This window comes from Paramisgurnus dabryanus, chromosome 6 (assembly GCF_030506205.2).
Source record: "Paramisgurnus dabryanus chromosome 6, PD_genome_1.1, whole genome shotgun sequence".
In the NCBI taxonomy this organism is placed as follows: Eukaryota; Metazoa; Chordata; class Actinopteri; order Cypriniformes; family Cobitidae; genus Paramisgurnus; species Paramisgurnus dabryanus.
The window spans coordinates 12,280,536-12,307,155 of NC_133342.1; the positions used below are offsets into that span (position 1 = coordinate 12,280,536).

General features: G+C 37.8%; 2 protein-coding genes across 2 annotated transcripts; one reads left to right on the forward strand and one right to left on the reverse strand.

Annotated features, from left to right (window-relative positions):
• Positions 1–3,369: 3,369 nt before the first annotated feature.
• On the forward strand, positions 3,370–13,739 carry d2hgdh (D-2-hydroxyglutarate dehydrogenase). Its single transcript, XM_065266984.2, has 10 exons — positions 3,370–3,508; positions 5,230–5,547; positions 7,575–7,632; positions 7,723–7,862; positions 7,977–8,170; positions 8,408–8,576; positions 8,668–8,811; positions 9,990–10,132; positions 10,212–10,377; positions 10,482–13,739. Exons 2-10 carry the CDS (start codon positions 5,232–5,234, stop codon positions 10,736–10,738), a joined length of 1,587 nt encoding a protein of 528 aa, XP_065123056.1. The 5' UTR covers positions 3,370–3,508; positions 5,230–5,231; the 3' UTR covers positions 10,739–13,739.
• On the reverse strand, positions 12,154–25,294 carry acvr1l (activin A receptor, type 1 like). Its single transcript, XM_065266994.2, has 11 exons — positions 25,142–25,294; positions 24,409–24,484; positions 23,736–23,815; positions 21,535–21,783; positions 21,058–21,272; positions 18,963–19,062; positions 18,572–18,718; positions 18,203–18,478; positions 17,854–18,051; positions 17,453–17,583; positions 12,154–14,064 (listed from the first exon to the last, which is right to left on the reverse strand). Exons 3-11 carry the CDS (start codon positions 23,800–23,802, stop codon positions 13,930–13,932), a joined length of 1,518 nt encoding a protein of 505 aa, XP_065123066.1. The 5' UTR covers positions 23,803–23,815; positions 24,409–24,484; positions 25,142–25,294; the 3' UTR covers positions 12,154–13,929.
• Between the last annotated feature and the right edge of the window lie 1,326 nt (positions 25,295–26,620).

Genomic DNA, 26,620 nt, shown 5'->3' on the forward strand with positions numbered 1-26,620 from the left:
TTTTTTTAAAGGCACACAAGGCAAGTCTGAGTATTATTTCTCTACTAGCTCCCCCTAGTGTCTGGGAGTAAATGCGTTCTATATCTAAGACTATACGAGACTGAAGGACACCGGGTCGGATACAGCGAACTTGCAAGTGGGGTATTCTTCCTACAGACGGTAGGGGCGGGCGAGAGAGTCCTCATTCGTCATGTAATGAGTCATTTAACCATATACCGACTTACGAAGATGATTTATTAACATAAAAATGCTGCCTTGTGTCCCTTTAAAGTTTACGATAATTGTTAACTCTTTTTTTTTGCATTTTGTTGTTTTACACTATAAGGTGTTTCAACCAAGTGGTTAAGATGTTTGTTAATGGATCAAATTGAATTTCCATCATTCAAAGGACACTTTCTATAACAATGTATCTTTGAACACAACCGAACTTTCCCACGTGCTGTCCCTTTTAAACATTTATGCTAACATCCCACAACATGAAAAATACCGCAAGTCATGTGTAAAATTATTGGTACACTTTTTTTTGCAAAGTTTCAAGATTATTGTGCAGAGTGATCCGATGCATTTTAAATTTATATGGCCGAAAATGAATTTTAAAGAGGACATTTCACAAGACTAAAAATTTAAAATAAATATTTGTCGTCCACAAAGTACATATGTGAAGTTTTAGTTTGAAATATCGTAGAGATAATTAATAATAACATTTTAAAATGGCCACTTTGTAGAAGTGAGCAAAAATGTACGTCTTTTATAAACCGTTTCATCGGACGCACGAGCGGCTTTGCTCGACGCAACAACAAACCGCCCTCGCGCGGGGCAAGCCATTGAAATGAATGGGTTTCATAGCGCAGCGCGCACCGCTTCCTATTCTGAACTCTTTAACAAATACCTCGTTGAAAATAACAAATGTTTTGGTTTCCTATGTAATCTATGTGTTGTTTATTTTGCTTGTTATATAAATAAACGTCTTTAAAATGAATTGTTGTTTTTTATTCTTAGCGAGTTTACTAAAGTTACGTGTTGACCACAAAAGCCGCTTGTTTATGTTGTTACTGCTAAAACCGTCTATATGCAAATGAGCTGATGAAATGCAAACACTGATTGCCATGATGGTCTCTCTCTCTCTCTCTCTCTCTCTCTCTCTCTCTCTCTCTCTCTCTCTCTCTCTCTCTCTCTGTGTGTGTGTGTGCACTAAATGGCACTGCCATGGTTGGATTGTTCAGATTAAAGGGCGGTATTATTATAATAAGATCCCCTTTTGACATCACAAGGGGAGCCAATTGTCAATTACTTTTTCATCAAAACTAAGTTACTGGGTTGTGCTTTTTCACATTTTATAGGTTGATAGAAGCACTGGGGACCCAACTATAGCACTTAAACATGGAAAAAGTTTAACTGTTTTCACTGTTTTTGGTCCTGGCACAAAATGATCAGCAGCATATAAAAGGGAAGGTGGAAAGAAGTAATTCCAATTATTTTGTTCTTGTTCGCAAAGAAAGATGTGCAGCCATCATCGATTGGCATCAAAATAGTTTCACATGCAAGGAAATTGCTTCAAAAAATATCGAACCTGAAAAAAACATTTACCAGATCATCAAAAACTTAAAGGCAAGAGGTTCGACTGTAGTGAAGAAAGCTTCAAAGTGTCCAGCAAGCAACCGGACATCTCCTCCTGACACAACTGTGGCACCATCAGTACAGAGATTGCTAAGTATGGCAGCAGGTGGGTGTGAGTGCATCTGTCTGTACAGGTGAAAACTTTTGGACAACGACCTGGTGTCAAGAAGGGCAGTGAAGAAGCCACTTCTCTAAAAAAAAACATCCATGACAGACTGAAATACTGCAGGTAGTACAAGGATTGGACAGCAAAAAACTGGTGCAAAGTTATGATGATCCTTCCCGACTGGTTGGGACCTCTGGAAAATCAATTGTCTGGAGAAGAAAAGGTGAGCACTACGAGTGCTTTTGTCGTGCCAAAAGTGAAGCATCCTCCTGAGTCCATCAATGTGTGGGAGTGGGCTGTCCATTATTCTGCCCAAAAACATAATCTGAATATCCATTATACAGCATGATGAAGCACCATATTGCAAGAGTGATAATGAAGTGGCTTAAAGATCATTTCTGCACGTTGAAATTTTGGATCCATGGCCAGGCAACCCTTTATACTTAGATTTTTTATTTTAAGACATTACTACTTAAGCATGTTTTTCAAAATAGTATCCTTCTATTATATTATATACTGGTAAATAAAGTGCAGACCACAGGTAGAATCTTTTATTTTCTCTCATCTGCTGCAGATATGGCCACCCTTCAGAGGTTTAGATGTGTTCCTCTGAAGTTCACATACAGATGGTCAACATTATTTGTTTGTATCCTAAAGGTGAATTTTAGGAAAAGGATTTGTTAAATAAAGTGCAGACCACAGCTCTCCTGGCTGCCATTGAGCCATACGTGTACGAGTGGACGCAAAAATGGAAAGGCAGTATCAATGCAGAACATGGACTGGGTCTGAAGAAGAAAAATTACATTTACTACAGTAAATCCTCCAAAGCAGTTGCTCTTATGGGTGACATTAAAGCCATGCTGGACCCTAAAGGCATTCTTAACCCTTACAAAACTCTTCTAGACCACTAAGAGCCTCAGCACACGCCTGAGTACATCTACCTGTAAAAATTATGGTGTTTGTGTTAATAAATTGTGTGATTTTGCATTAGTTGTTTTCCAACCCTGTTCAAACAGGGCACATTTAGGATGCAAATCATATGGATTTGAAACAACACAAGAGTGAGTAAATGATTACATTTTCATTGATGGGTGAACCACTTCAATGCTGATGATGAGTCAAATAGCAAGAGATTAAAACTCTTTACAAAAAGAAAACTAGAAACAAAGAAATCACTGAATTGTTTAAGTAAAAATCCCAGCATAAGATTATTTATTGTTTTCATAATGTAAATACATCTGATTATGTCTAACGTTCCTTACCAACGAAAAGTTGGTAAATCTATTTAGACAAAAAATATTATTTTAGTTAAGAGTGGCTGATGCCTTTTATAAGTGATAATAAAAGATATGAGATAAAAAAGAGATAGTTAAAAAAAAAAAAAAAAAAACGTGTTATAGCCATTATGAAATTATTACCTTACCATATATGTTGAAATACATAGAAGTATAAAGACACAAATATAAGTACAGGAATGTTACTTAAAGCTCAGTTGGTAAACCATTGTGTTAGCAATGCAAAGGGTCGTGGGGTCGATCTCAGTAACACACATACTGATAAAATCTTTAGGATGAAAGTGTCTGCCAAATTATATGGCGCCATTTTCACTCCTGGCCGGCAGTTGGCGCTGTTTCTCCTCGTGACCCTCCAGAAGACAGCTCAAAGTTCATGAGGAAGTAATTCATAACATTAATGCAGTTCTTTATTGTAGGATAAATGTTAGATGATTCCGTTCAGTTTGTGATATAATGTGAAAAAGCCGCAACTCCTATCGCGTCTGATACAGTAGGTTTACTAACCGTTTTGCAATATGATTTTTATAACATTTAGCGCATTTTACTGGGACTTTGTTAATTGATGTTTGGTAAAGTTTACGATCATTGTCAACTTTTAAACATTCTTTTTTAGCTTTTTAATGTTTTACACTATTAGGTGTTTGTAACCAAGAGGTTACGATGGTTATTAATGGATCAAATTGAACTTCCGTCTTCCGTCTTTCCCTTTTAAACATTAGGCTAACAACATCCCACATGGAAAATACTGTACAGTCATGGACAAAAGTATTGACAGTGACATACGTTTCTAGATGATTGTGCAAAGTGATGAAAAAATGTACTTTTAACAAAAACCAAAGTGGCCCTGGCACAAAATAATCAGCTACATCATTTCACTAATCGCATCAGCAGCACATGTGAAAGGGAAAGTGAGAAGTGATTACAATTATTCTGTTCTTGTTTGCAATGAAATATGTGCAGCCATCATCGAAAAAGCTACTTCTCTGCAAGACTGAAATTCTGCAGGAAGTACAAGGATTGGAGGGCAGAAGACTGTTGCAAAGTTATTTTCTCTTTCTTCCGACTGTTTGGGACAATTGGAAAATCAGTTGTCTGGAGAAGATAAGGTAAACACTACCATGAGTCCTGTGTCAGGCCAACGGTGAAGCATCCTGAGACCACCATGTGTGGGGTTGCTTGTTGACAGTAATGGTATCACAAGAACAACTTCTCCCAAATATCAAGGAGCAATTGTGTTATGATTCGATAATTTATTTGATGGAGCACCATATTAAAAGGCAAGAATGATAATGAAGATCATCTTTACATTGATATTTTGAATTTGTGGCCGCAAGGAACTCCCCGGATCACAATCCGATAGAGAACCTGTGATCAATCCTCAGAGGACCAGCAGAAGACCACAAATGGCAGAGGACCAGCAGAAGACCACAAATTTTTATCAACTCCGAGCACTAATAAGGCAGGAATGGATTTCCATCAGTCAGAATTTGGCCCATAAGCTAAAATCCAGCATGCCAGAGAGAATTGCTTATAAAGAAAAAGGGTCAGCACTGTAATTATTGACTCTGCATATATTAAATGTTTTTGCTAAGCTTTTAAAACATATGATATGCATTGTTTACCTGTATACTTTAAAAACATTTAAAAATGATCTACGAATACTGAGACAGCAAACTTTGCAAAACACAACATTTATGTCACTGCCAATACTTTTGACATGACTGTAATTACTACATTTTGTAGGACCACACCAACTTTTTGGGACTTTAGCTTATTCACCCTTTCCCCAAGAGTTAAATAAGTCCATATTTCATCTCCGTGCGTGCCGTAACTCTGTCTGACGCACCCACCGCTAGCCTAGCTTAGCACAAAGACTGGAAGTAAATGGCTCCAGCTAGCATACTGCTCCCAATAAGTGACAAAATAACGCCAATTTTTTCCTGTTTATATGTTGTGATTTGTATAGTCACAGCGTGTACAAATAACAAGGTCATATAAGAGACAGCCATCTTTTAACCATCAGGTGCTGCGAGCAAATCACTCCGCCCAAGTAGCAGTGCTTCGCCTTCTGAGAATATAGTTCCCAGTATGTATACTGTTAAAAGATGGCTGTGTCTCTCATGACCTTGTTATTTAATTTATTTAATAAATTACATAATAAATAAAGTGCAGACCACAAGTACAATCCTTTTACCTTCTCATCTGCTGTAGATATGGGCACCCTTCAGAGGTTCAGAAGTGTTCCTCTGAAGTCCACATTCAGATGGTCAATATGTCCACAGTACAGCACTATCTTCACAGCAGGGAACAGAGAGAGATCAGACAGAGCTCAGATTCAACATCGCTGTATGCAAAGCAGAGGACTGGGAAACATCCCAGCCAATCCGGGTTCTGCCCCGCCACGTTTACCCTTCTCCAGGGTCACCCAGGATGATCTTTCCTTCTTTACAAAGCTGCTGCCTGGAAGAACCATAACTGATCCAGACTTGCTGAAGTCCTACAACATAGACTGGTTGAAGTCAGTGCAAGGTAAATGAAATCTGAATCTTTAAAGGTGCAATTTGTAACTTTAGATGGATCTCTTGACAGAAATGCCTTATAAAATACATAACTATATTAACTCTTTCCCCACCAGCATTTTTTATGATTTTCACAAAATTTTAATGCCTTCCAGAAAATGCTCCCTTTTAAATATATAAACATACAATATAAGAAATAAAAGAACAGACCCTCTGCTTTCAAACAAAAAAATCAGTTTCATCCTACCTTCATGTGTTCTGTTTTTATAATCTCTCAAATATGTGTAGGTTTCATCAAAAACACCAAATTTTGAGCAAAAAACTGAGATAATTCCATTTTTTTGAAAGAATTTTGATAGAGATCAGATGCAGAGCGATCTTTAAAACATACACGGATATACAGCTGTTTGCCCTAGGGCAATACTTCCGGGTTTTATAATTTGTGGAATTTTTGGATAATAGCGGTATTGCAGATTGACGAGATGACTCGTCAATGGCGGGGAAAGAGTTAAAGGGACACTTCACTTTTTATGAAAAATATATGCTCATTTTCCAGCTCCCCTAGTATTAAACATTTGATTCTAACCGTTTTGGAATCCATTCAGCCGATCTCCCGGTCTGGCGGTACCACTTTAAGCATAGCTTTGCACAATCCATTGAATCTGAATCTAGACCATTAGCATCGCGCTAAAAAATAACTAAAGAGTTTAGATATAATTTCTATTTAAAAATGTACCCTTCTGTATTTACATCGTGTACTAAGACCGACGGAAAATTAAAAGTTGTGATTTTCTAGGCAGATATGGCTAAGAACTATTCTCTCATTCTGGCGTAATAATCAAGGACTTTGCTGTTGTAACATTGCTCCAGGCGGCGCAATGATAGCACGTAGTGCCCGAAAATAGTCCCCTGCTATTTGATTTTGGCTGTGAATAGTCATTGGGATGCTTTTGGGCTAGTTTTGAATGTCCATTGGGATGGTTTTTATACACAAATCTGGCAACCCTGGCTGTGCGCTTGAGCAGACGTTCGGTTCGGTTATATATAATGTACATGTAAACCAACATTTTAATCAGATTGCAATGTTAAGGTGCATGTAAACTGTATTGTCATAACCTTCAATGGGATTAAATTTAGTCGGTTTGACAAAATTTTGGACATGTAAACATAGCCAATATGTGTTCGGTGCATCATGGGAACCTATATGCATCGCGTGTCATGTCAAAATGCGTGCTTGGTGCATACGCGTCGAAGGGTTCATGATAAAAGAGACGCTTTTGCAAAACAATTATTTAACACTAAACTCTGATTACATATGAGATTAAGCGAGTATCTAGCAAACGCGAGCGTCTTTTTTATCATAAACCCTTACGAGGTGTCTGTAGCAGGTACGTATTTTAACATGACTCACAATGCTTCCATACATATGAAGCACGGAACACACATTTTAACATAACGATCCACACACATGCCGATGTTTTGACGATCTCCTTAAAAAAGAAGTCACAAGCTACTACTGTAAACAACTTGTGCACTAATAGTCAAATAGTTATGTGTGCTTGACAGACAAAAATTTAAGTAATTCTAATTAATTAAATAAAGTAATTATTAATGTTCATTTAACGTCTTATTTGAAAGCATTAACTGTCATTGTAGGAGAAAAGAATTGAACATTCTGCATTTCGCGGTTGTGTTTGGTGGGCACCTAACGGCAAACAAGGGTACTGCAATACTTTGAGATAAGCAAGAGAGAGAATGCGGCTTCATGGTTTTCAAATATGATTTAAATGAATTAAAACTATTTTACCCTTAAGTTACTCAGTCTACCTATAAAAATATTAAGATTAGACAAATATGAATTATGAATATTTTATTAATAGCTGCCCCCCCAAACTCTGCTTATGATTCTGCTGTAAATAACTTTAGTTGTGTTGTATGAAAGAAAGTCAAGTGTTTCCCAAAATATAGTGTATGTACTTGATGGCATGATTTATAATGTTTTTTTTTATTGATTCTGAAAGATTTTTGTTATGGCAGGTCACAGTGAAGTCCTCCTGAGACCCAAAACAACAGAAGAAGTTTCTCAGATTATCAAGTCAGTGTTCCAACATCACACTGAATTCACACTACAGCTGTATTCGGTACTAAAACAGAGCTTTATAAACTCATCTGTTGTTTTTCACAGGTACTGTAATGAGCATAATCTGGCCGTGTGTCCACAGGGAGGAAACACGGGTCTGGTGGGAGGAAGTGTCCCTGTGTTTGATGAGATCATCCTCTCTACTTCACTAATGAACCAAGTCATCAATTTTGATAGCATCTCGGGTATGTAAAAATATACAGGCTTGGATCGTATCATTAGATTATATATAGCATCTGTCATTAGCACGATCTTATAGCAGAAGACAAATATAAATCATATATCATGTTTTTGTTTAGGTATCCTCACTTGTCAGGCTGGATGTGTGCTGGAGAACCTGTCTCAGTATCTAGAGGAGAAAGATTTCATCATGCCCTTGGATCTCGGGGCAAAGGGAAGTTGTCATATTGGAGGGAATGTGGCCACTAATGCAGGCGGCCTCAGACTGCTGCGCTATGGGTCGCTTAGAGGAACCGTTTTGGGCCTGGAAGTGGTGAGTGCTACCTGTGCTTACAAAAGAGGCTTTCTACTTTGAGTGCTTGAAGATGGCGTCTCAATAAAGATGACGTATATGTTGTATAAAAGGGGTTTATTTGTGTGTAAGAATTGTCATAATATTTTTCCCAGATAATGCTAAATCGAAATATTTTTTATGATTTTGGCAGTCTGTAAGGGTATGAAACGCAGTCTTTTTTGATCCAATGAATTGTTGGACCTCCTGTATGTGCAGGTTCTGGCAGATGGTCGGGTTTTGAACTGTCTGGCCACCCTTCGCAAGGATAACACTGGCTATGACCTCAAGCAGCTTTTCATTGGCTCAGAAGGGACATTAGGAGTCATCACGGCCGTTTCCATCCTGTGCCCACGCAAACCTAAAGCCATCAATGTAGCATTTTTAGGTGAAGTGACACATGTGGTGTTTTATGGACTGATGTTATTTTTCAAGGACAAAGTGCAGCTACGTTTAATAAATTGCATTGTGTCATCCAGGCTGCTCCAGCTTTCAACACCTCCTGGAAACATTTCAGTGCTGTAAAGGGATGTTGGGGGAGATCCTGTCTGCTTTTGAGTTTTTAGACGCCTCCTGTATGAAACTTTTGGAGAAGCACCTGAAACTCAGCAACCCCATTAGAGGTACCAGCACTGACACGGAGGTTATAGTCTAAAACTTTGGCTCATTTTATTTATTTATTACACAAACTTCGGTTTGCACGTCTGGTTGGATTCTAGCTGTATTTCTTTGGAAAATTTAATATTTTATCCAGTGCTCAAATTGAATCCGGTCTTATGGGGGGTCCCAGCCATGCAACATGAGATAGCAAAATATATATAAAAAAATAATGCTCCGACATCACATTTTGTAAACTTTTATTTTTTTTTATTAAAGAACTACACAGATGCAGATGTCATCAGTTAATGTACACTATACTTTGATCCATGGCGGCAGGATCGAAAAAAAATGAAACATTTGCTGAATGACAGGGCGGAACCGAAGGCCGCTGACGTTTTCATATTAGATTTAAATAGGACTTAAAAGCGACCACGAATTTGTGTACCAATTGGGGAATAAATCAGATTTTTTTAGATGGACTGGGCAGAAATTTTAAAAGGACCTAGTGATGCCACTGACAATAATTAGGAAATTATTAAAGAAAAAGTAAACGTAAATGCATCCAATTTATGTTGGTAATGTGGTATTTTACTCTATTTTATTTAAGTTAAAATGAAAGGCAGGTAAGTTTTTGCAATCTTATTTTAGGATTGCTAAATTCAGCAATCTTACTTAATTTTGAGATTTTGCGTGTCAAAGTATTTATGATAAACCGACAAATGACATATAATTTGTGATTTTTGCTGTAAATAATAAAAATAAACTTTATATACAATTCCTTAAACGTTAATTTATTACAAGAAAAATACTGAAATTAATGATTTTATAAACACTTCACGTTATTATTTTGCAAAGAAATACCTGCTTGATTACTTTGACTTTGATCATCTATTTTAGTTTGTCAGCATTATCTGTACTAAAATAAAAATATCTGAGGGACCACCCTAAGTATAATTTTGACATCTTATAGGGGGTCCCGGATCCCCCCAGCCCCCTTCAATTCGAGCACTGATTTTATTCCTTTGCTTGCTTGGTTGCGAAATGCATTGGCAAAGGTCATGGGTTTGATCCTAGTAAACACACATGCTTATAAAATGTATACTTAAGTACATTCATGTAAATCTAATCTTAATGCAACTATTAAGAAACAATGCTATTTGGTTGTGGTGTTGTCTCTATTTAGTTATAATGTCATTTACAGAATGTGATTTTTACATTGTCATCGAGACCGCTGGATCCAACGCAAGCCATGATGAAGAAAAACTACACAACTTCCTGGAGGAGGTCATGACGTCATCGCTGGTGACCGATGGGACGGTTGCAACGGAGGCAGCAAAAATCAAGGCACTTATTTTGATGCAGAATTGCACATTTGTTTATGTATAATGTGTTAGTATTTGCTATATGATCTGATGTCATACAGGCATTGTGGTCCCTGAGAGAAAGAGTCACGGAGGCTCTGACACATGACGGTTACACTTACAAGTACGACATCTCTCTTCCTGTGGAGAAGATCTATGATTTAGTAAAGGACATGAGGGGGCATCTTGGAGACATGGCCAAGAATGTTGTTGGTTATGGGCATGTTGGTATGGCTACCTGAACTTTTCTTCTTCTCTTATTAAAATAGATGTTACATGTGCATGTGTATTGTTCTGACACTTAACAAATTCTTTCTTCAAATTCATTTCAGGAGATGGAAACCTTCATCTGAACATCACTTCACCCGGCAAGGATCCAACTCTCCTGGCTGCCATTGAGCCATACGTGTACGAGTGGACGCAAAAATGGAAAGGCAGTATCAGTGCAGAACATGGACTGGGTCTAAAGAAGAGAAATTACATTTACTACAGTAAATCCTCTGAAGCAGTTGCTCTTATGGGTGACATTAAAGCCATGCTGGACCCTAAAGGCATTCTTAACCCTTACAAAACTCTTCCAGACCACTAAGAGAGAATCCATCTACCTGTAAAAATCCTGGTGTTTGTGCTGATAAATCGTGTGATTTTTGCATCAATTGTTTCCCAACCCTGTTCAAACAGTGCACGTTTAGGATGCAAATCATATGAATTTGAAACAACATGATGGTGAGTAAATTATTACATTTTCATTAATGGGTAAATTACTTCAATGCTGCTGATAATTGAGTCACATTAGCAAGAGATTAAAACTCGATATCTAGAAACAAAGAAATCCGCACTGAATTGTTTAAGTAAAAATCCCAGCATGAGATTATTTATTGTTTTCATAATGTAAATACATCTGATTACGTCCTTGCCAATGAAAAGTGGTTAAATCTATTTAGACAATAAAGATGATTTTAGTTAAAGGTGCTAAGTGCCATACAATATAGTTCTCATTTTTTATTTTGTGCCACAATACTTAACTCGTGTAACTCATGTAACAGTCTTTAAATAGGGAAACATGGAAGTGTTTGGTGGCTTCTAAATTCATCCCTGTTTGGATCCTAAGGAATGAATGGGGCTAGGCTAAATGCTAACACATTCACAACGCGCTGTACAAAGATTAAGTGCAAGCATTGAAAAAATATAGATATGTATTAATTTGTCTAATTTGAGGTAAGAACATAGTAAAATATAAAAAACTGTGGTGTTATCCTTTAAGAGTGGCTGATGCCTTTTATAAGAGATAATGTATAAGCAGCAGGCTGTTATAACAGAAATAAGCCTCGACAGTGTGATCAGGTTCCTGCCTTGTATCACACTGAAGGGGCTTATTTCACTTTTATCAACCTAGAAAACGTGAAAAAGATCAACCCAGTAACTTAGTTTTGATTAGCCAAGCATGTAAAAAATTAGGTCGTTCAGATTTCGCCCGTTTTGTGATGTAGGTAGCAAGGCCAATTACAATAATACTGCCCCTTAATCTGCACTATCCAACCATGGCACTGCCATGTAGTCTAGAGAGAAAGAGAGAGAAAAGATAATTGAAAGCACCATTGAAAACCACAATCATTGTGATCAGTATTTGCATTTCATCAGCTCATTTGCATTTTAAAGGACACACCCAATATGCCACATTTTTGCTCAGGCCTACAAGGTAGTAATTTTAAAATGTTATAATAAATTATCTCTGGGGTATTTTGAGCTAAAACTTCACATACGCACTCTGGGAACACCAAATACTTATTTTACACCTTTAAAAAAAATCTCATAACATGACCCCTTTAATACTTCCAAAGGTTATGTATAGTCCAAGTAAAACATGCATGTTTTTAATTTCCAGTTTTAAACATATATTAATACGTTTTAATTGATTTTGCATTGCATATCGTTTAACACATAATTTAGCAAGTTATTGCGCAACCCTATAAAGAACTGTCTAGAAGAAAGCTGTGAAACATCTAACCTTATTTCATCATTTATTTGATCATTTTTTGTGATACAATCACTAAAGACATACAAAAAAATCTGGCTCCTACAATATGTAACAGGGTTAGCATTTACACTCGCATCAACTTCAGCCAGATACAGGTCCAGCTTTAAACAGCTGAGAAAGAGGCTGAAGACCTGTAAACATCACAGAAGATCAGTGGACCATTTCCCAGCAGAGGCAGACAATAGGGAATCTTTCATAACGTGTCATTTATCTTGTCTCTCTGTACAGGAAAACCCAGTCCTAAGTCAGATGCACAACAATCTGCAATACATTTCCAGTTGAAAGGGAAGCATTCTCAGCATGGATAAAGGCATAAGGTCTTTGGTGGGTAGACAGGACGTGACGGGTATAGTGACAAAATCAAATAATGTACATTTTCAAAGCAAGAATGTGCAGATTTTTTATTTGTCTGTCTCTTATATTTTATGTTCCTATTACATCATACATACAAGTTCTTCATTATAACATATATTCACAGTTCACGACAAAACTCCCGGTAGCTCCATGTAAACGTCTTTTCCGTGTGAACAAACTTTAGCGTCAAGACCATTACTTTCCTAGAACCAAATAAAAATAACATACAGTTTGACTCAAACCAACAGTAATGCACTTCCATCTGTCGACTTGGTAAATAATGATAGTGTTATGAGTCGTTTGTACACCTCGTGAATCCTATATTAGAGTGTCATTGCACTTAAATAATTGTCAAGTTGTTATAAAAATCATCCACATCGGTTTATGGCATATGTTGAAAAACATGATATAAAAGTGTCAAAAGCGTGTTCTCAAAACCAGAGTCTGTTTATGACCATCACAAGCTTTGCTCGTATCCGTTGACGTGTCACTTTAACATTTAAACTTAGCTACATGACAGCAAATAATTCATGCCCTACTGGACAGCGGCTGATTGTCAGTAAAGAAACATCAAGTACGAGCGCCGGCGGAGGGAGAAACCGTTACGAAAAAGCACAACGATGTGCTACCATGGCTTTTTCTCAGGCAGGCATAGAGGCAAAAAATTCATGTCATGTCTCCGTAACAGATTAAAAGGCCTCGTAGTGTGATTTAATCTTGACTAAACTATTATTATTATTATTAGGAACATCCAAAAATGAATATTTTGTTATCATTTATACACTTATTTACTCAATGTTCACTCTGGAATAGGACGACAAGAATTTGTCAGTGAATTTCATTTAAGCACTACCCAAGCCGGATCACCAAATAGGCCAAATCTTTAATAATGTACATAGTGGGTGTAAATGTTTTATAACACAATTACACCCCCAAAATGACGCAAATTCAGTAACCATATCTGTGACCTTATATATACACACACAAGTTATCAGGACATTGACCTTTTAAAAGCTTTACAACCATCCGATTTCTAAAAGCACATTTTTAGGTAACGCATCTACAGTTCTTTCAGCCGTACTAAGAATCATGCACACACTACAGGTACTGATTGCATTTCAGCATGTGTATCCATCCTCACTAAAAAGTGATACCCTAATCTTTGCTCACCCATGGTTAAAAGTGATGATGTTAGTATGGATTATTCTCAGACTCTTGTGAAGTTTTCTTCTGCTTGTTTCCGAAGGGGGAAAAATGATCCAATCCATAAAATAGGCTGTGATTTCCTATAAAAAGATGTTTTTTGACAATGCACGAAGAACAGAAAGCAACCAAACAGCGTGTTAAGAGTGGGCGAGTGGTCAGTAGTTCTGTGTCTCTCTCTCTTTTCAGCAGTCAATTTTGCCCTTCTCCAGTGAGCTGTGGATTTTATCAATAGTTTTTTTGATGCGCAGTGCAGTGAGACGAGCCGAAGGGTTCTGGTACCAGCACTCCTTCATCAGCTTCACCAAAGCAGACAGCGTCTGTGAGAAAACACACAAACACATTTATATAATTTTATAAAACTGTTAGTTCCAATCCTTGATTTTAATTGGTCAATAGTCGTTTTATTTATGCTGCGCCCAACGATTCTGTATCACTACGCAGCTCTTAGCAGCGTAAACACATGTGCTGTTCAAAGTCGATCAGAGACTTTTTTCACTGGAAGTAGGACCATTTTAGTTCCTAAGTTTTACACTAACACATATTTTTGCGTTAATATTTGTATTGTGCGTAATCATGGTTCCCACTCTAATGCACAATTCAGACTGCACAATTTCAAAGTAGTCGGGTCAGTCAGATCTTTTCGCTATCTGGGGTAGCGTTCAGTCGCCCACACATTACAAGTAACACGCATTACGTAATAGTATTAATTTTCTGAAGTAACGAGTAAAGTAACGCATTCCTTTATAAATGTACTCATTAATATTTGAGTTACTTTTAAAAAAAAAATAATGCAAGTTACTTTTCAGTTTAATTAATTAAATAATAAAAAAAAATAATGTACTGAATTAAACTGAACATATTAACGTAAAATTATGCACTCGGTGCGCCTGAGCGGGAACATTTTGAGTCAGAAACGGAGAATGCAGGCCAGAGCTTGACATTTTTGCGATCATAAAAAACACCTGCAAGGCCTGAAAGAGATCAAGCCTCAGCCAAGTAAGAAAAAGTAACGCAAAAGTAACTTAAAAGCAACATAAGCATTACTTTCCATGAAAAGTAACTAAGTAACGTTATTAGTTACTTTTTTGGGGAGTAACTTAATATTTTAATGCATTACTTTTAAAGTAACTTTCCCCAACACTTACAGTTGCTGCTTTTTTTGTCCTCCGAAGAGGGGTGGTGGTGGCGGGCCAAAAAAAAAAAAAAAAAAAAAAAAAAAAAAAAAAAAACTTACAGTTGCTGCTGTGTTCTGCACGATGGATCGGTGACAGGGGGTTTCACACTGTATGACTTTACCATAGAAAGAATCGCCGACAATTTTGTCCTGGTCCGCAAACTACGTCTCGCAACCGAACACACGCGAGAAGTAAAGGAAACAACGCGAGGTCACGTGTGCAAGACCCATAGACGGTAAAAAAAGTCAATTAGAAGCACCCACTTCCTGGGGGTCGAGCATACTGCGCAGACTCAAACTGAGCTTGATGACGTAGATATCACGTGAACAACCTGTCTGACAATTGTAAGTCTTCTAATAGCCGTGCCAAGAGAAATCTGAATCACCCGCTGAATCTTGCAGAGACGGCGAGTGTGAACAGGAACACATTTTGATAAGTATTCTGATTAATAATCTCCCTTGACTTTATGCCTCCACGTCCACCCAATTGCCTCATAGACCGTTAAAGATTGCCTCCGAGCTTCTCCTCCTGTCCATACGGTAATTTCTCTACTTTGTGACAGAGAGTCGCAGGTTATGACGCAATCGTTAGCATATTTTTTACAAAAACTGCTTCTACTGGGACATAACATAAGATACAAGGTAATGGAGCCTTTTATACATTTTCGTGTTTCTTTAGAAATAATTAAAGGACAATTGGAGTCTTTAAACGCATCAGATGTAAAGTTATTTGCTGTCAAAGTGAAGCAAAAATGAATGAGAGTCAATGGGATGCTAACAGCAGGTCGGTGTTCGCTAAGCAATGGCGGCGCCCGGGGAAGCTTCAATAAAATATGAAACCCTGCCCCCTGGCAAGACCGGAGCTCTCACGTGAGACTGGGATTATTATTAAAAATGGTAGCCTGCAAGAAGCTTGCCATACAAATTGCATGTACGCTCATTTGCAGCGAGAAAAAGAAAAAGAGAAGAAGCCCTTTTTTGAACCGAAGCCACGCTTGCTGATATTGTGGTTTGTACCTTCATAACTCATCCCTGAACTTCCAGCTGCCCTGTATGTTGCCCTCTCATTGGCTGTAGGTCATTGCAGACGTTATTTTCAGTCAGAACACATTTCACATGGCATGATTTTCTCAGATCCCGTGTTTGATAATTCATTCTGTGTGATTGTCACTTGCGTGCATGAGCACCAATTTGCCTGTGATTTCTGTCGGCGAGTCAAAATCAGGGCTAAATTCGTGCAGGCTAAACTCGGCATGAGTCAAATGTCAAATTCCCTGACAGCCACTGACTAAAAAGCTGAATTTTCATGACCTTTGTCCGAGATGCCATGAGCCTGATAATGTAGTGTACATCGTGAGTTTTAGGGGTGTAAATCCGACAGTTAATTCGGATTCGATGCAATATCGATTATTTTAGTTACATTTTTACTTACAAATGCAATCAAAATATATAACAAAACATTAAATTGACCTCTTTGAAAATGGCACAATCTCTGTCCCAACTGGAACATTTACAACAACAAACTAACAAAAATACACTTTTTTAAATAAAGAAAAATTAATAATGAGGGGCAAAATGTCACATGAAATCAAGCTTATGGAGGCAACAGTCAAAGTATTTCAGTATTTTTGTGCCTAATGTGCAATAGTGACAATAAAAAAAAACTGTAATTAAATTTTAAAAAATGAATATAAAAAAAGTTGTTAAACTTAAGCATTTGATCTGTCACACAACATCATATCAACCGCTTTTGTTGCTACATCGCATTCACTTGCTGATGCTAGCAGACAAAAATGTGCACGTGGGCATGGAGAGTGTCAAAATAAAGGTACCTCAAATTCTTTTTATGTGCCAACGAGGCATCGGATTGTTAGAAATAAAATCGATGCATCGATCCATATCGATGTATTGTTACACACCTAGTGAGTTTATAAAACAATTATCTTAAATGCATGAAATGAATAAACAATGCCAATAAACAGCTGTATAGATTGTTGCACATCAGTGGAGGCTTAGACCTGAAAACCGTATTCGTTGTCACAACTTAAACAAGCGGATTAGATTTTGAACTAAAATTTAAAGCGACAAACAAAATCTCTGATATTTCATGAATTGGTAAAAAATATATAAAATTCCCTGAGTTTCAATGTCTGGAATAGACTTTTTTTTAAATTCCATTATTTTCCAGAAATTCCATGACCTGTGGGAACCCTGTGTAATAACGTTAGTACGATGTCATCTTTGATGTCATTCCAATGGAAGCACTGCGTTTTTCAAAAAAGCCAACAGCCAGCGTTTTTTCCGTTCTGAAAGGCGCCGCTCACAGACCAACTAATCGATAAATGAAATTCGTTGACAACGAATGTCATAATCGATTTTTATCGATTAGTTGTTGCAGCTCTAGTGTGCCACTACCTAACAGAGCTTTTATTTGCTAAACTGTCCAAATAAGCAAGAATTACTCTGCTAAATGTTCAGTATAACATCACAGATGTTCAGTTACAGAGGGGACATCCCATTATAGTACTTACAGGATCTGAAAACCAACGATTGGGAATGAAGGGCCTCTGCTGTTCCACACAAACCACTTTCCTCATATCATCAAAGCTCGGGTCATTAGGGACCAGGTCATAAAACGGCGGCTTGTACTCTTCCACAATTCCTACAAAATAAGAGAAAGAGTACACATTTAATTTGAGATTCGGCAAATGCGTTCATCTAAACCATCTTACTTGGGTTTATTGATGCATGCGTTCCCTGGGCATCAAACTCATAAGCTTGGCATTGCCTGCTCTGTGCTCTACAGGACCATCATATTACATTTATTGATATGCGTTTATTGGCCCTGAATGCTGATGAAATACTACATCTTTAATACATTTTTAATCATAGATCAAGATGCATCTTTCTGTAGCACATCCAGCAAGCTGACCGTTACTGATGGTCCGACGGGCGATCTCCCATAGCACCAACCCAAAGGCCCATATATCCACCCTCTTATAGGCATCGAAACAGTCCGTCTGAATGGTCTCATCCAGAACCTCTGGAGCCATGTAGCGCTTGGTTCCCACTTTAGGATTGTTTCCTACATCCAGCTGATTATCCGACTGGGTGTGTGTTACTGCCAGACCTACGAGGAGGAGAAATAGAGAAAAAAGGTAGAAGTCAAACAAGTTGTGTACATTTATGATTTAGCAAGGTACACATTCAGAAACAAAGTAATAAAATAAATAAGGGACAACATGATAATAAACATGGTAAATCAATAAAAAAATAAGTACCCAGGTCGGCAATGCAGCACTGCAGGTCTTTCTTCACTAGTATATTTTTGCTCTTCAGGTCTCTATGAGCAATGGCCGGTTTCCCTTCTGTGCCAAAGATTTCTGTGTGCAGGTGCACCAGCCCGCTGGCTACCGATGCCGCCATGTGCAGGCCATCTGCCATCTCCACGGCAACGCGCTGCAGGTAGTCATAGAGAGAGCCGTTCTCGTGGTAGTGTGTGATCAGCCACAGCTGAGTGCTAGAGTTTCGGGAGGTCATGTCTGAAGCCATGAAACCTGTGAAGTTTGTTCATCAGCTGGTCAGACTTCTTCACTAATATAACTCACTACTGATTTTAAATTGAGGCATTTATTTAACCAAAGACTCACCTAATATATTATCATGTCGTAGTAAAACAGTGTTATATATTTCTGTCTCTCTAAACCACGATTTCTCATCTCTGGAGGAGAAGATCTTCACAGCAACGTTTTCTCCTTGCCACTGTCCTCTCCACACTTCCCCATATCGTCCCTTACCTGAGAACACACAAAATCTCATTTCATATCACTGTCTGTGATTTAGGGCAATTTTTTTAAACAGACATTACACATAGTCCCAAAGTTTTCTTATCTAGGGCCCCATCTTCTCTAGTGGGGTAGGTATTAGCTATGGCTTTATGCATGATCTGCGGGGAGTACAGCAGATGTTTAGATCACATGTCAGTTATAATTAAAGATTATGAGGGTCCATCAGTACTGTGGAGGTCTCAAAGGGTCTTACCAACACACTCTACCAGGCTGATCTGTCGTGCAACCGTCCTCTGCACCAGGAAGGGTAGCCCTGAACCACTGCCTGATGTGCAGGAGTGATCCATCAAATCCTGAAAAACAATGCAAGGTCAATCATCATCATCATCAGAAATGAGTACTCCAGCTAAACCGTAACATACATTGAAGGTATGATTTAGAAGTAGATATGAAAAAAATAGGTTTCCAATAATTGATGTTATGCCAAACTTAATTTTACTCTTGCGATAAGTACTTCCAAAAGTCATGGATGGATGTTGGTAGGTTTACATAATCGCAGTCACCACACTAGCCATTACATGTGGTCAACTCGATGACATCAAGGATAAAGTCAAAGTATTGTGAGAGCGATTTAAGAAATCATAAGGAGCAGTTTGCTCTCCAATCTCTCTCACAAAACTTTGATGTCATCTGCCTGTTGGTCTACATGACATTTTTTTAATCAAAGGAGAAACAGGCGCATTTCCCAAGTATTAAAAGACACCAGCTCCAGCTCCCCTAGAGTTAAATATTAGATTTTTACTTTTTTGGAATCCATTCAGCTGATCTACGGGTCAGGCGTTACCACTTTTAGCATAGCTTAGCATAATCCATTGAATCTGATTAGACCATTAGCATTGCGCAAAAAAAATGAACTTAAAAAAAATTAAGGATTTTCGATATTTTTTCAATTTAAAACTAGTGCTGCACAATTAATCGCATCGCAATCGCAATCGCGATGTCAGCCTGTGCGATTATATGACAGCCAAATGTTGCAATTATATTAAATAAATAAATGTGTGGACTTGTTAACACAAACTTTCTGATAACAGTTTGTTGATTTTTCTTGCTGTTTAAAAAAAGAAAGAAAAATGAACAAAAAAGGCAGTGCACGTGTGGCATGCACGTGTGTTGCGTGCGTTGTTACTTGTGTGTGCGCAGCACGGAAATAACAGAGCGAAGATGGATGCAGAGGAGATTGACAGTGATCTGGTAGCTGAAAAAAAAACGTCTGTTGTATGGCGGTATTTTGGATTTAGGATTACTGACACTGAGCAGTTACTACATCACGTGGCAATACGAAAACATTTCTAGTTTTACAAATACACATTTTAGCATTATCCCTAAACTGTGTGTGGATTTTCCTTAAAACCCATCAAGTTGACTCATGATACCATTTATTATAATCGCAATCGCACATCGCAATATTAGCATCAATAACCGCAATGGGAAAAATTTCCCAAATCGTGCAGCCCTATTTAAAACTTGACTCTTCTGTAGTTACATCGTGAAGTAAGACCGACAGAAAATGAAAAGTTGCGATTTTTCTAGGCAGATATGGCCAGAAAATAGTCCATTTGATTAATTTCAATAGCAGGGGACTATTTTCAGGCCCTGCATAATATCACTACGCCTGCTGCAGCCATGTTACAGCAGCAAGTCCTTGATTATTATGCTGGAATGAGGGTATAGTTCCTAGCCACATCACCTAAAAAATTCAACTTTTATTTTCCATCTGTCTTAGTACACGATGTAACTACAGAAGAGTCAAATTTTAAATAGGAAAAAAATCTAAACTTTTTTAGTGCAAAGCTAATGGTCTAATTAGATTCAATGGATTATGCTAAGCTATGCTAAAAGTGGAACCGCCAGACCCGAAGATCAGCTGAATGGATTTCAAATCAAAATGTTTAACTCTAGGGGAGCTGGAAATTGAGCATATTTTCAAAAAAGTGGAGAGTCCCTTTAATGGCCACTTATGGGTTGTTTCTGGGAGGTTATAGTACACGATTTTGCATCTTTAAAGAATGATCATGTGACTTTTACGCACATCAGGTGACCTGTAAATTCGAAAAAACTTTCTATTGCAGTTTTGCAAAATATAACTTTTTCGAATTGCCTGAAAACCCACCTTGTGCCAGCATAATTTTTTTGCAATGTATGGTAGTTTTCACAAAATGGTGGTTCCATCGGATATTTAAAGGGAAATGAAAACGCAACTACTGTTAGAAATGGCATGCATAAAAAGCTATTTTCCTTATATTTTCACGCATTGATCAAATACTTCATAGTGTAGAAAAACTTCCTACTGCAAGCGTGCTGTCCCCAACGTTGGATGCGATGAGTCCATCGATTGCACCCTGCTCGGTGTCAAACTCATGCAGTCTTTCCAGACGTCCATGATGGAGTCTACGACACACCATCACGGCCAGCACAGACAGCAGTCCCAGCACCACAAACGGACCCAGCACAAAAAGAACCAACATCTCCACACGGTACTGCAAAGCCTTCTCTCTCTCTGGACCTTCAGACACAAACACAATCAAATATACATCTAGACCACCTTACATCTAAAAAACCTGACCTTTATAACCGATAATGCCATCTGGAAAATGTAATTAGATAAGCCACATTTAAAGCTGCTTTAAAATTATAAATATATATAAAAAAATACTATTTAACTCTTTACCAATTCATTATATAAAACAAAAAGGGGAAAAAAACCAAGTACCGCAAAGCCTGTCGTGGTTCATACTTGCGTCTTAAGTGTAAATGTATGAGCTTACTTGTCAGCAGTCGAAGCAGGGTCTCTTTGGAGACGTTGGCATTGCACATGTGCTGGGAACAGCATTCAACGATGTGACTAGCAGACGGTGTCGCCGAGCAAGTCATCCGCTTGCTGTCCAACCCGATCAGGCAGCCGCGTTTGAATATCTTCACATCGTTGCTAATGATAACAGAGGTGTAACACTGGTCTCCGGTACACTGCTGCTCATTGCAGTCACTGCCAACACACATGCACTCAATGGAGGCATCTTGGGAGGAAAAGAGAAGAATTAATGAAGGAAGACCAGTTTGACGTCAGACCTCACTGTCTTTCTGATAACCGACACGGCTTTCTTTCCTTCTCTCTGCCTTCATTTCCTGTGACACTGAACTCTGACGGTTAACAAATTGACTACGCTGGATGAAGGCCAAAAAGCATCAGTGACACAGATCTATTAACCCTGCATTCATGTTTTATATCCTCTGTGAGATACGCTAACAGCGCCCGTATAACTAAAAGTCTGACTATGAACTTTTGGTTTATACTGCTGAAGTCTTACACTTAGGGGGTGTGCACACCAAAGCTTTAACGCCCACGGCCAGTGCATGTTTCCAATTTTTACAATGGAAGCCAGCAGATGGCGGATTTTCCGCGCTAAAAACCAGCGCTCGGCGGTTTTTCCGTGCTCAGCCCTGAGCGTCGAGACTTGAAAGAGATTCAACTTTAGGTGAAAAGCTCCGCTCTTCAATGTCAGTTCTCACACAGCCGTCCAATCACAGTGGAGGAGGTAGTGGCGGGACAAGTATCACAGCAAGCTCAGCTTGCATTCGGCGTCCTCCAGGCGTTTTCAGCCGGGTAAAAAAGCTTTGCTGTGTCCTTCCCCCCTTACGCTTATAAACCATTTACTCACACGAGGTCCACACTTACACGAGTATTTTCAAAACCATAGTTTTTCTATGCGGATTGGTTTTTCAACAACACGCAAATGAAGTATCATGTAAATAAAACCAAACTTTTATACAATTTTTTAGAAACTCCAATTGCAGCGTTGTCTTGTAGCCGGTGAAACCAGAGTTTTTGGCTTGTGAAGTTGATGTTCGGGCCGAGGCGAGACTCTGCAACGACTTCTGATTGGCCAACATTGCTTTACGGTTATAGGGATGCATAACGATTAATCGCGATTAATCTATAGCAGAATAAAGGTTTTGGTTTACATGATATATGAGTGTGTGAACTGTGTATAATAACATTGTACAGATAAATGCACACACATGCATGTATATATTTAAGAAATGTTAACATGTGTATATAGACGGTTTCAGCAGTAAAAACATAAACAAGCGGCTTTCGTGGTCAACACGTAACTTCTGGTAAACTCTGCTAAGAATAAATAACAACAAAGTTCTTTAAACTTAGTTTATTTAGATAACAAGCAAAATAAACAACATGTAAATTAGCTAGGAAACCAAAACATTTGTTATTTTCGACGAGGTATTTGTTTAAGAGTTTAGTTTAGCAACTAGTCAGACCATTAAAAAAAACCTGAAACCGAAAGTAAAGTTCAGACCAGATGCGTATCGCTTCACCGCACGTGCGTCCAATGAAACCGTCAAATATACAATTGTATATTTATGTATAATTAATAGTGTATATAAATATAAATACTTAATATATAAATATATATTTTTTCTTAAAATTATACATGCATTTGTGCATATTTATACATACATTATTATACACAGTTTACACACATATATGATGTAAACAAAAACTTTTATTCTGCCAATCGCGATTAATCGTTACTCATCCCCAGTTTGGCATGCCCTTTACAGCGATTCATACCAGGTGGGTGCAGAATTTTTTTTTTAAAGAATGAAAGAAAAAACTGTGTATGTATGGACTAGACCTAAAACTGCAAGACCTGGTTGACATCGCCAGTTCCAATCTGACTATTTCATCTGGCTATTTTATTATTATTCAAGTTGATTTGACAAACTTCAAGCATTATTGTATTACATATCATGCATCGCATAACATTGCATATTATTTAAATACCGTGCAGCTCCAAATGTAAAACGTCAGTCTAAGGCATGGATATAAATTATTTGTAGTGCAACATTTCCAATAAACTAATAACCACATAACACAACACACAGAACAACACATAAAAATCAGGCAATAAAAAAAAAATCAGGCAATTGGCACAGGTGTAAGTTTTACCTTTAGCAGATGTCCGTAAGAACTGAAGCAGGAAGAGGATGATGATTTGGGTACTGCAATGCCCCATTTGGTTCACTGCACTGAAAAAAAAATGTCAGAGGTGTTACACATCAACATTCACAAACAGACACACCACATATCACCTGTCTGGCTTTCCCACCTCAATGAATGAAATCAAATATCTCAGATCTCCACGAATCAATAGGACAAAATCAATCACCAAATACCAGGCTAGACGGAGAGCAATCACAGACAGAACCGCAAAGATGACGACTTAATTACATTTTTTAGAGAATGCAGCTGTGCCCTGCCTCTCTCTCCTGCCACAAATACTTCCGCACACACTCAAAGTGAGTGTCAGACAGGGGCAGTCTCCATGGCAACGGAGGAGAGAACGATGCCCATTACTGAGCGACATCAAAGAGGCAGAGGGACACTTCACGAGAGGTAAAAAGGAACAAGGATTTTAGGGTTGACGAACTAGGGTTTTATATTGAAAGATACAATTGTCCTTTAAGTGCCATGACTAAGACTAATTAGAGTATTAACAGCCATTTACTTGCACAGCATCATTTTTTCCCGATCTCTCTTTAATTCTAACAACTTAAATTGGCGTTTAAACATCTAGTAATGCAATTTTGTACAGGAAGACAAAGGCGGTGGACAATCTTACTTGTTCAAATAATCAGACAACTCTCAACACTGCCTTCCAGTTTGGGGACAGCCAGACTCTGCGTTCCCATTGGATCCTATAAACAAGAGTGAAACCCAAGCACGTCAAACTGACGTAAAATGAGAGCCGAGATTGATTTTGTATACACAGAGGGATCCACAGACAAAGACCACCAATAAAATGCGTTCATTATAATAATTTAACACATATGTTGTCTTCATAACACAACATTGAGTGAATTAAGTTATTAACATGCATTTCATGTAATTTGAACAAACTGATCCCAACATGACTTAATTTGAATAGCAACGTTGCTATAGCTTAATATTTCTTAAATTAAAAACACAACATAACTGTTCTTAGTTTCATTTTGATGATCAGAGATCCATCTAGTTTTACAGGTAAAACTGCATGTGATAGACTTAAGTTACAACCAGAACTGTTACTACAATCATTTAAACCAGACTTTGTCAATAAGGCTTCAGTATTTATATATGCTCTAAATACCAAGACACAAGCCACCATCTTACAATCAGAGATGAGTAAATAAAGCACAAACAACAAAATAAAATACAGTAATAAACTTAAAACAGAGCCTGTTACGAATACTATCCTTTATTGCGACCGTATCTGCTAATCGGCCTGTGTGGTGCTAGCTATGCTAACGACGAGCATTATTTATCCTCTGTATTTATTTCGGACGATTTAAATTGGTTTTCGAGACACTTCTTACCTCTAACAGCAACACAGACTCATGTTTGTACCGACGTCGAGCGATTTTGATGTGTTTTTGCGTAGTCGTGCTTTACGCGTTGACAGACTGTCTGCCGCCACCCAGATAGACTGAAAGACTGCGCTATGACGTCACCATAAACAAGTCGGCGACTCGGCGGGCGGGTGCATTGTGGGATAGCCCAGTCCGCCGACTAACGTGATACCTACTTGTGTGTTTTAATTTAAATGTTTTAAACATGGATGTTTTTCATTTTTATGTTCTCAAAGCCCATCTGAGACTGTCCTGCCGCAAAATGCCGCTGTTTGCTATAAATCGTTTGGAACTGCAGATCTGCAAAGTCAACAACAAACAGGTGCTTTCATCATGTCTGTCTTGGGAATGAAGCTTTAATAGGAATACATTTGATAAACCCTTGCTGTTTCGTATACTCAAAATTTTATGCAGTGCAACCTAATGAAAACAAACGTGTATTTCTGCAAATAAGTTTTGTCCTGCCTGTATTCAACTTTCTTTTTATTTTTGGGTGTTTAGTATTTTACATTTTGCTGTTGGGATGTAGCGTTTTTATTACAATATTTACATTATATCTTTAAGATTTACGGACATTCTTTCAAAAGCAATTTATAAGGTGATTATTGTTAAAGACCCACTAAAGTGTGTGTTTTTGTGTTAATTTTCACAGAAACCGGAAGTTAGGGCGGGCATATTTTGTGACTCCTCCTATCAGTTGGCTTACACCTTAAAGTGCAGAATGATGTCATAAAATCGTGAAAGCCTGGACGTGTATATCTTCAAAATTATACATTTCTCAACATTTTGATGCACAGTAGTTTACAGAAAACCTTAGGGCTAATATATTTATACTAAATAAAAAAAAGTCAATTTTGATTTCACTAGGACACGTTACAAATACTTTCTGTTAACCACATAATAGCAACACTTACAAAGCCCCACTTATCATCTGTCAGAAAATCACATACTGTTTCTAAGTGATTAGTTGAATATTATTGTACAGAATGTTATATTGTAGTGTATTGATCTTTCTCACCTTGGTAAAACTGGCCATTTATAGCACTTATAAATATATACATTTATAAGGGCTATAAATGATAAAGGCAAGGTTTCAGTGACTTGACAGTTTTTTGTTTTAAAGGGACATTCAACTTTTTTTGAAAATATTCTCATTTTCCAGGTCCCCTTGAGTTCATCTTGATTCTTACCGTTTTGAAATCCATTCAGCCAATCTCCGGGTCTGGTGCTAGCACTTTTAGCATAGCTTAGCACAATCCATTGAATCTGATTAGACCATTAGCATCGCACAAAAAAAGTTTTGATATTTTTACTATTTAATACTTGACTCTTCTGTAGTTACATTGTGTACTAAGACCGACAAAAAATTAAAAGTTGTGATTTTCTAGGCAGATATGGCTAGGAACTATACTCTCAAACTGGCGTAATAATCAGTGACTTTGCTGA

Coding starts and splice junctions, on each gene's coding strand:
- d2hgdh (XM_065266984.2), top strand. CDS start 5,232: ATGGGCACCCTTCAGAGGTTCAGAAGTGTTCCTCTGAAGTCCACATTC. Junction 5,548..7,574: donor CTGGTTGAAGTCAGTGCAAG/GTAAATGAAATC, acceptor TTGTTATGGCAG/GTCACAGTGAAGTCCTCCTG. Junction 8,171..8,407: donor CCGTTTTGGGCCTGGAAGTG/GTGAGTGCTACC, acceptor CTGTATGTGCAG/GTTCTGGCAGATGGTCGGGT.
- acvr1l (XM_065266994.2), bottom strand. CDS start 23,802: ATGGGGCATTGCAGTACCCAAATCATCATCCTCTTCCTGCTTCAGTTC. Junction 19,063..21,057: donor TTGGGGACAGCACGCTTGCA/GTAGGAAGTTTT, acceptor ATTGTTTTTCAG/GATTTGATGGATCACTCCTG. Junction 17,584..17,853: donor CCGTCGGACCATCAGTAACG/GTCAGCTTGCTG, acceptor CTTATTTTGTAG/GAATTGTGGAAGAGTACAAG.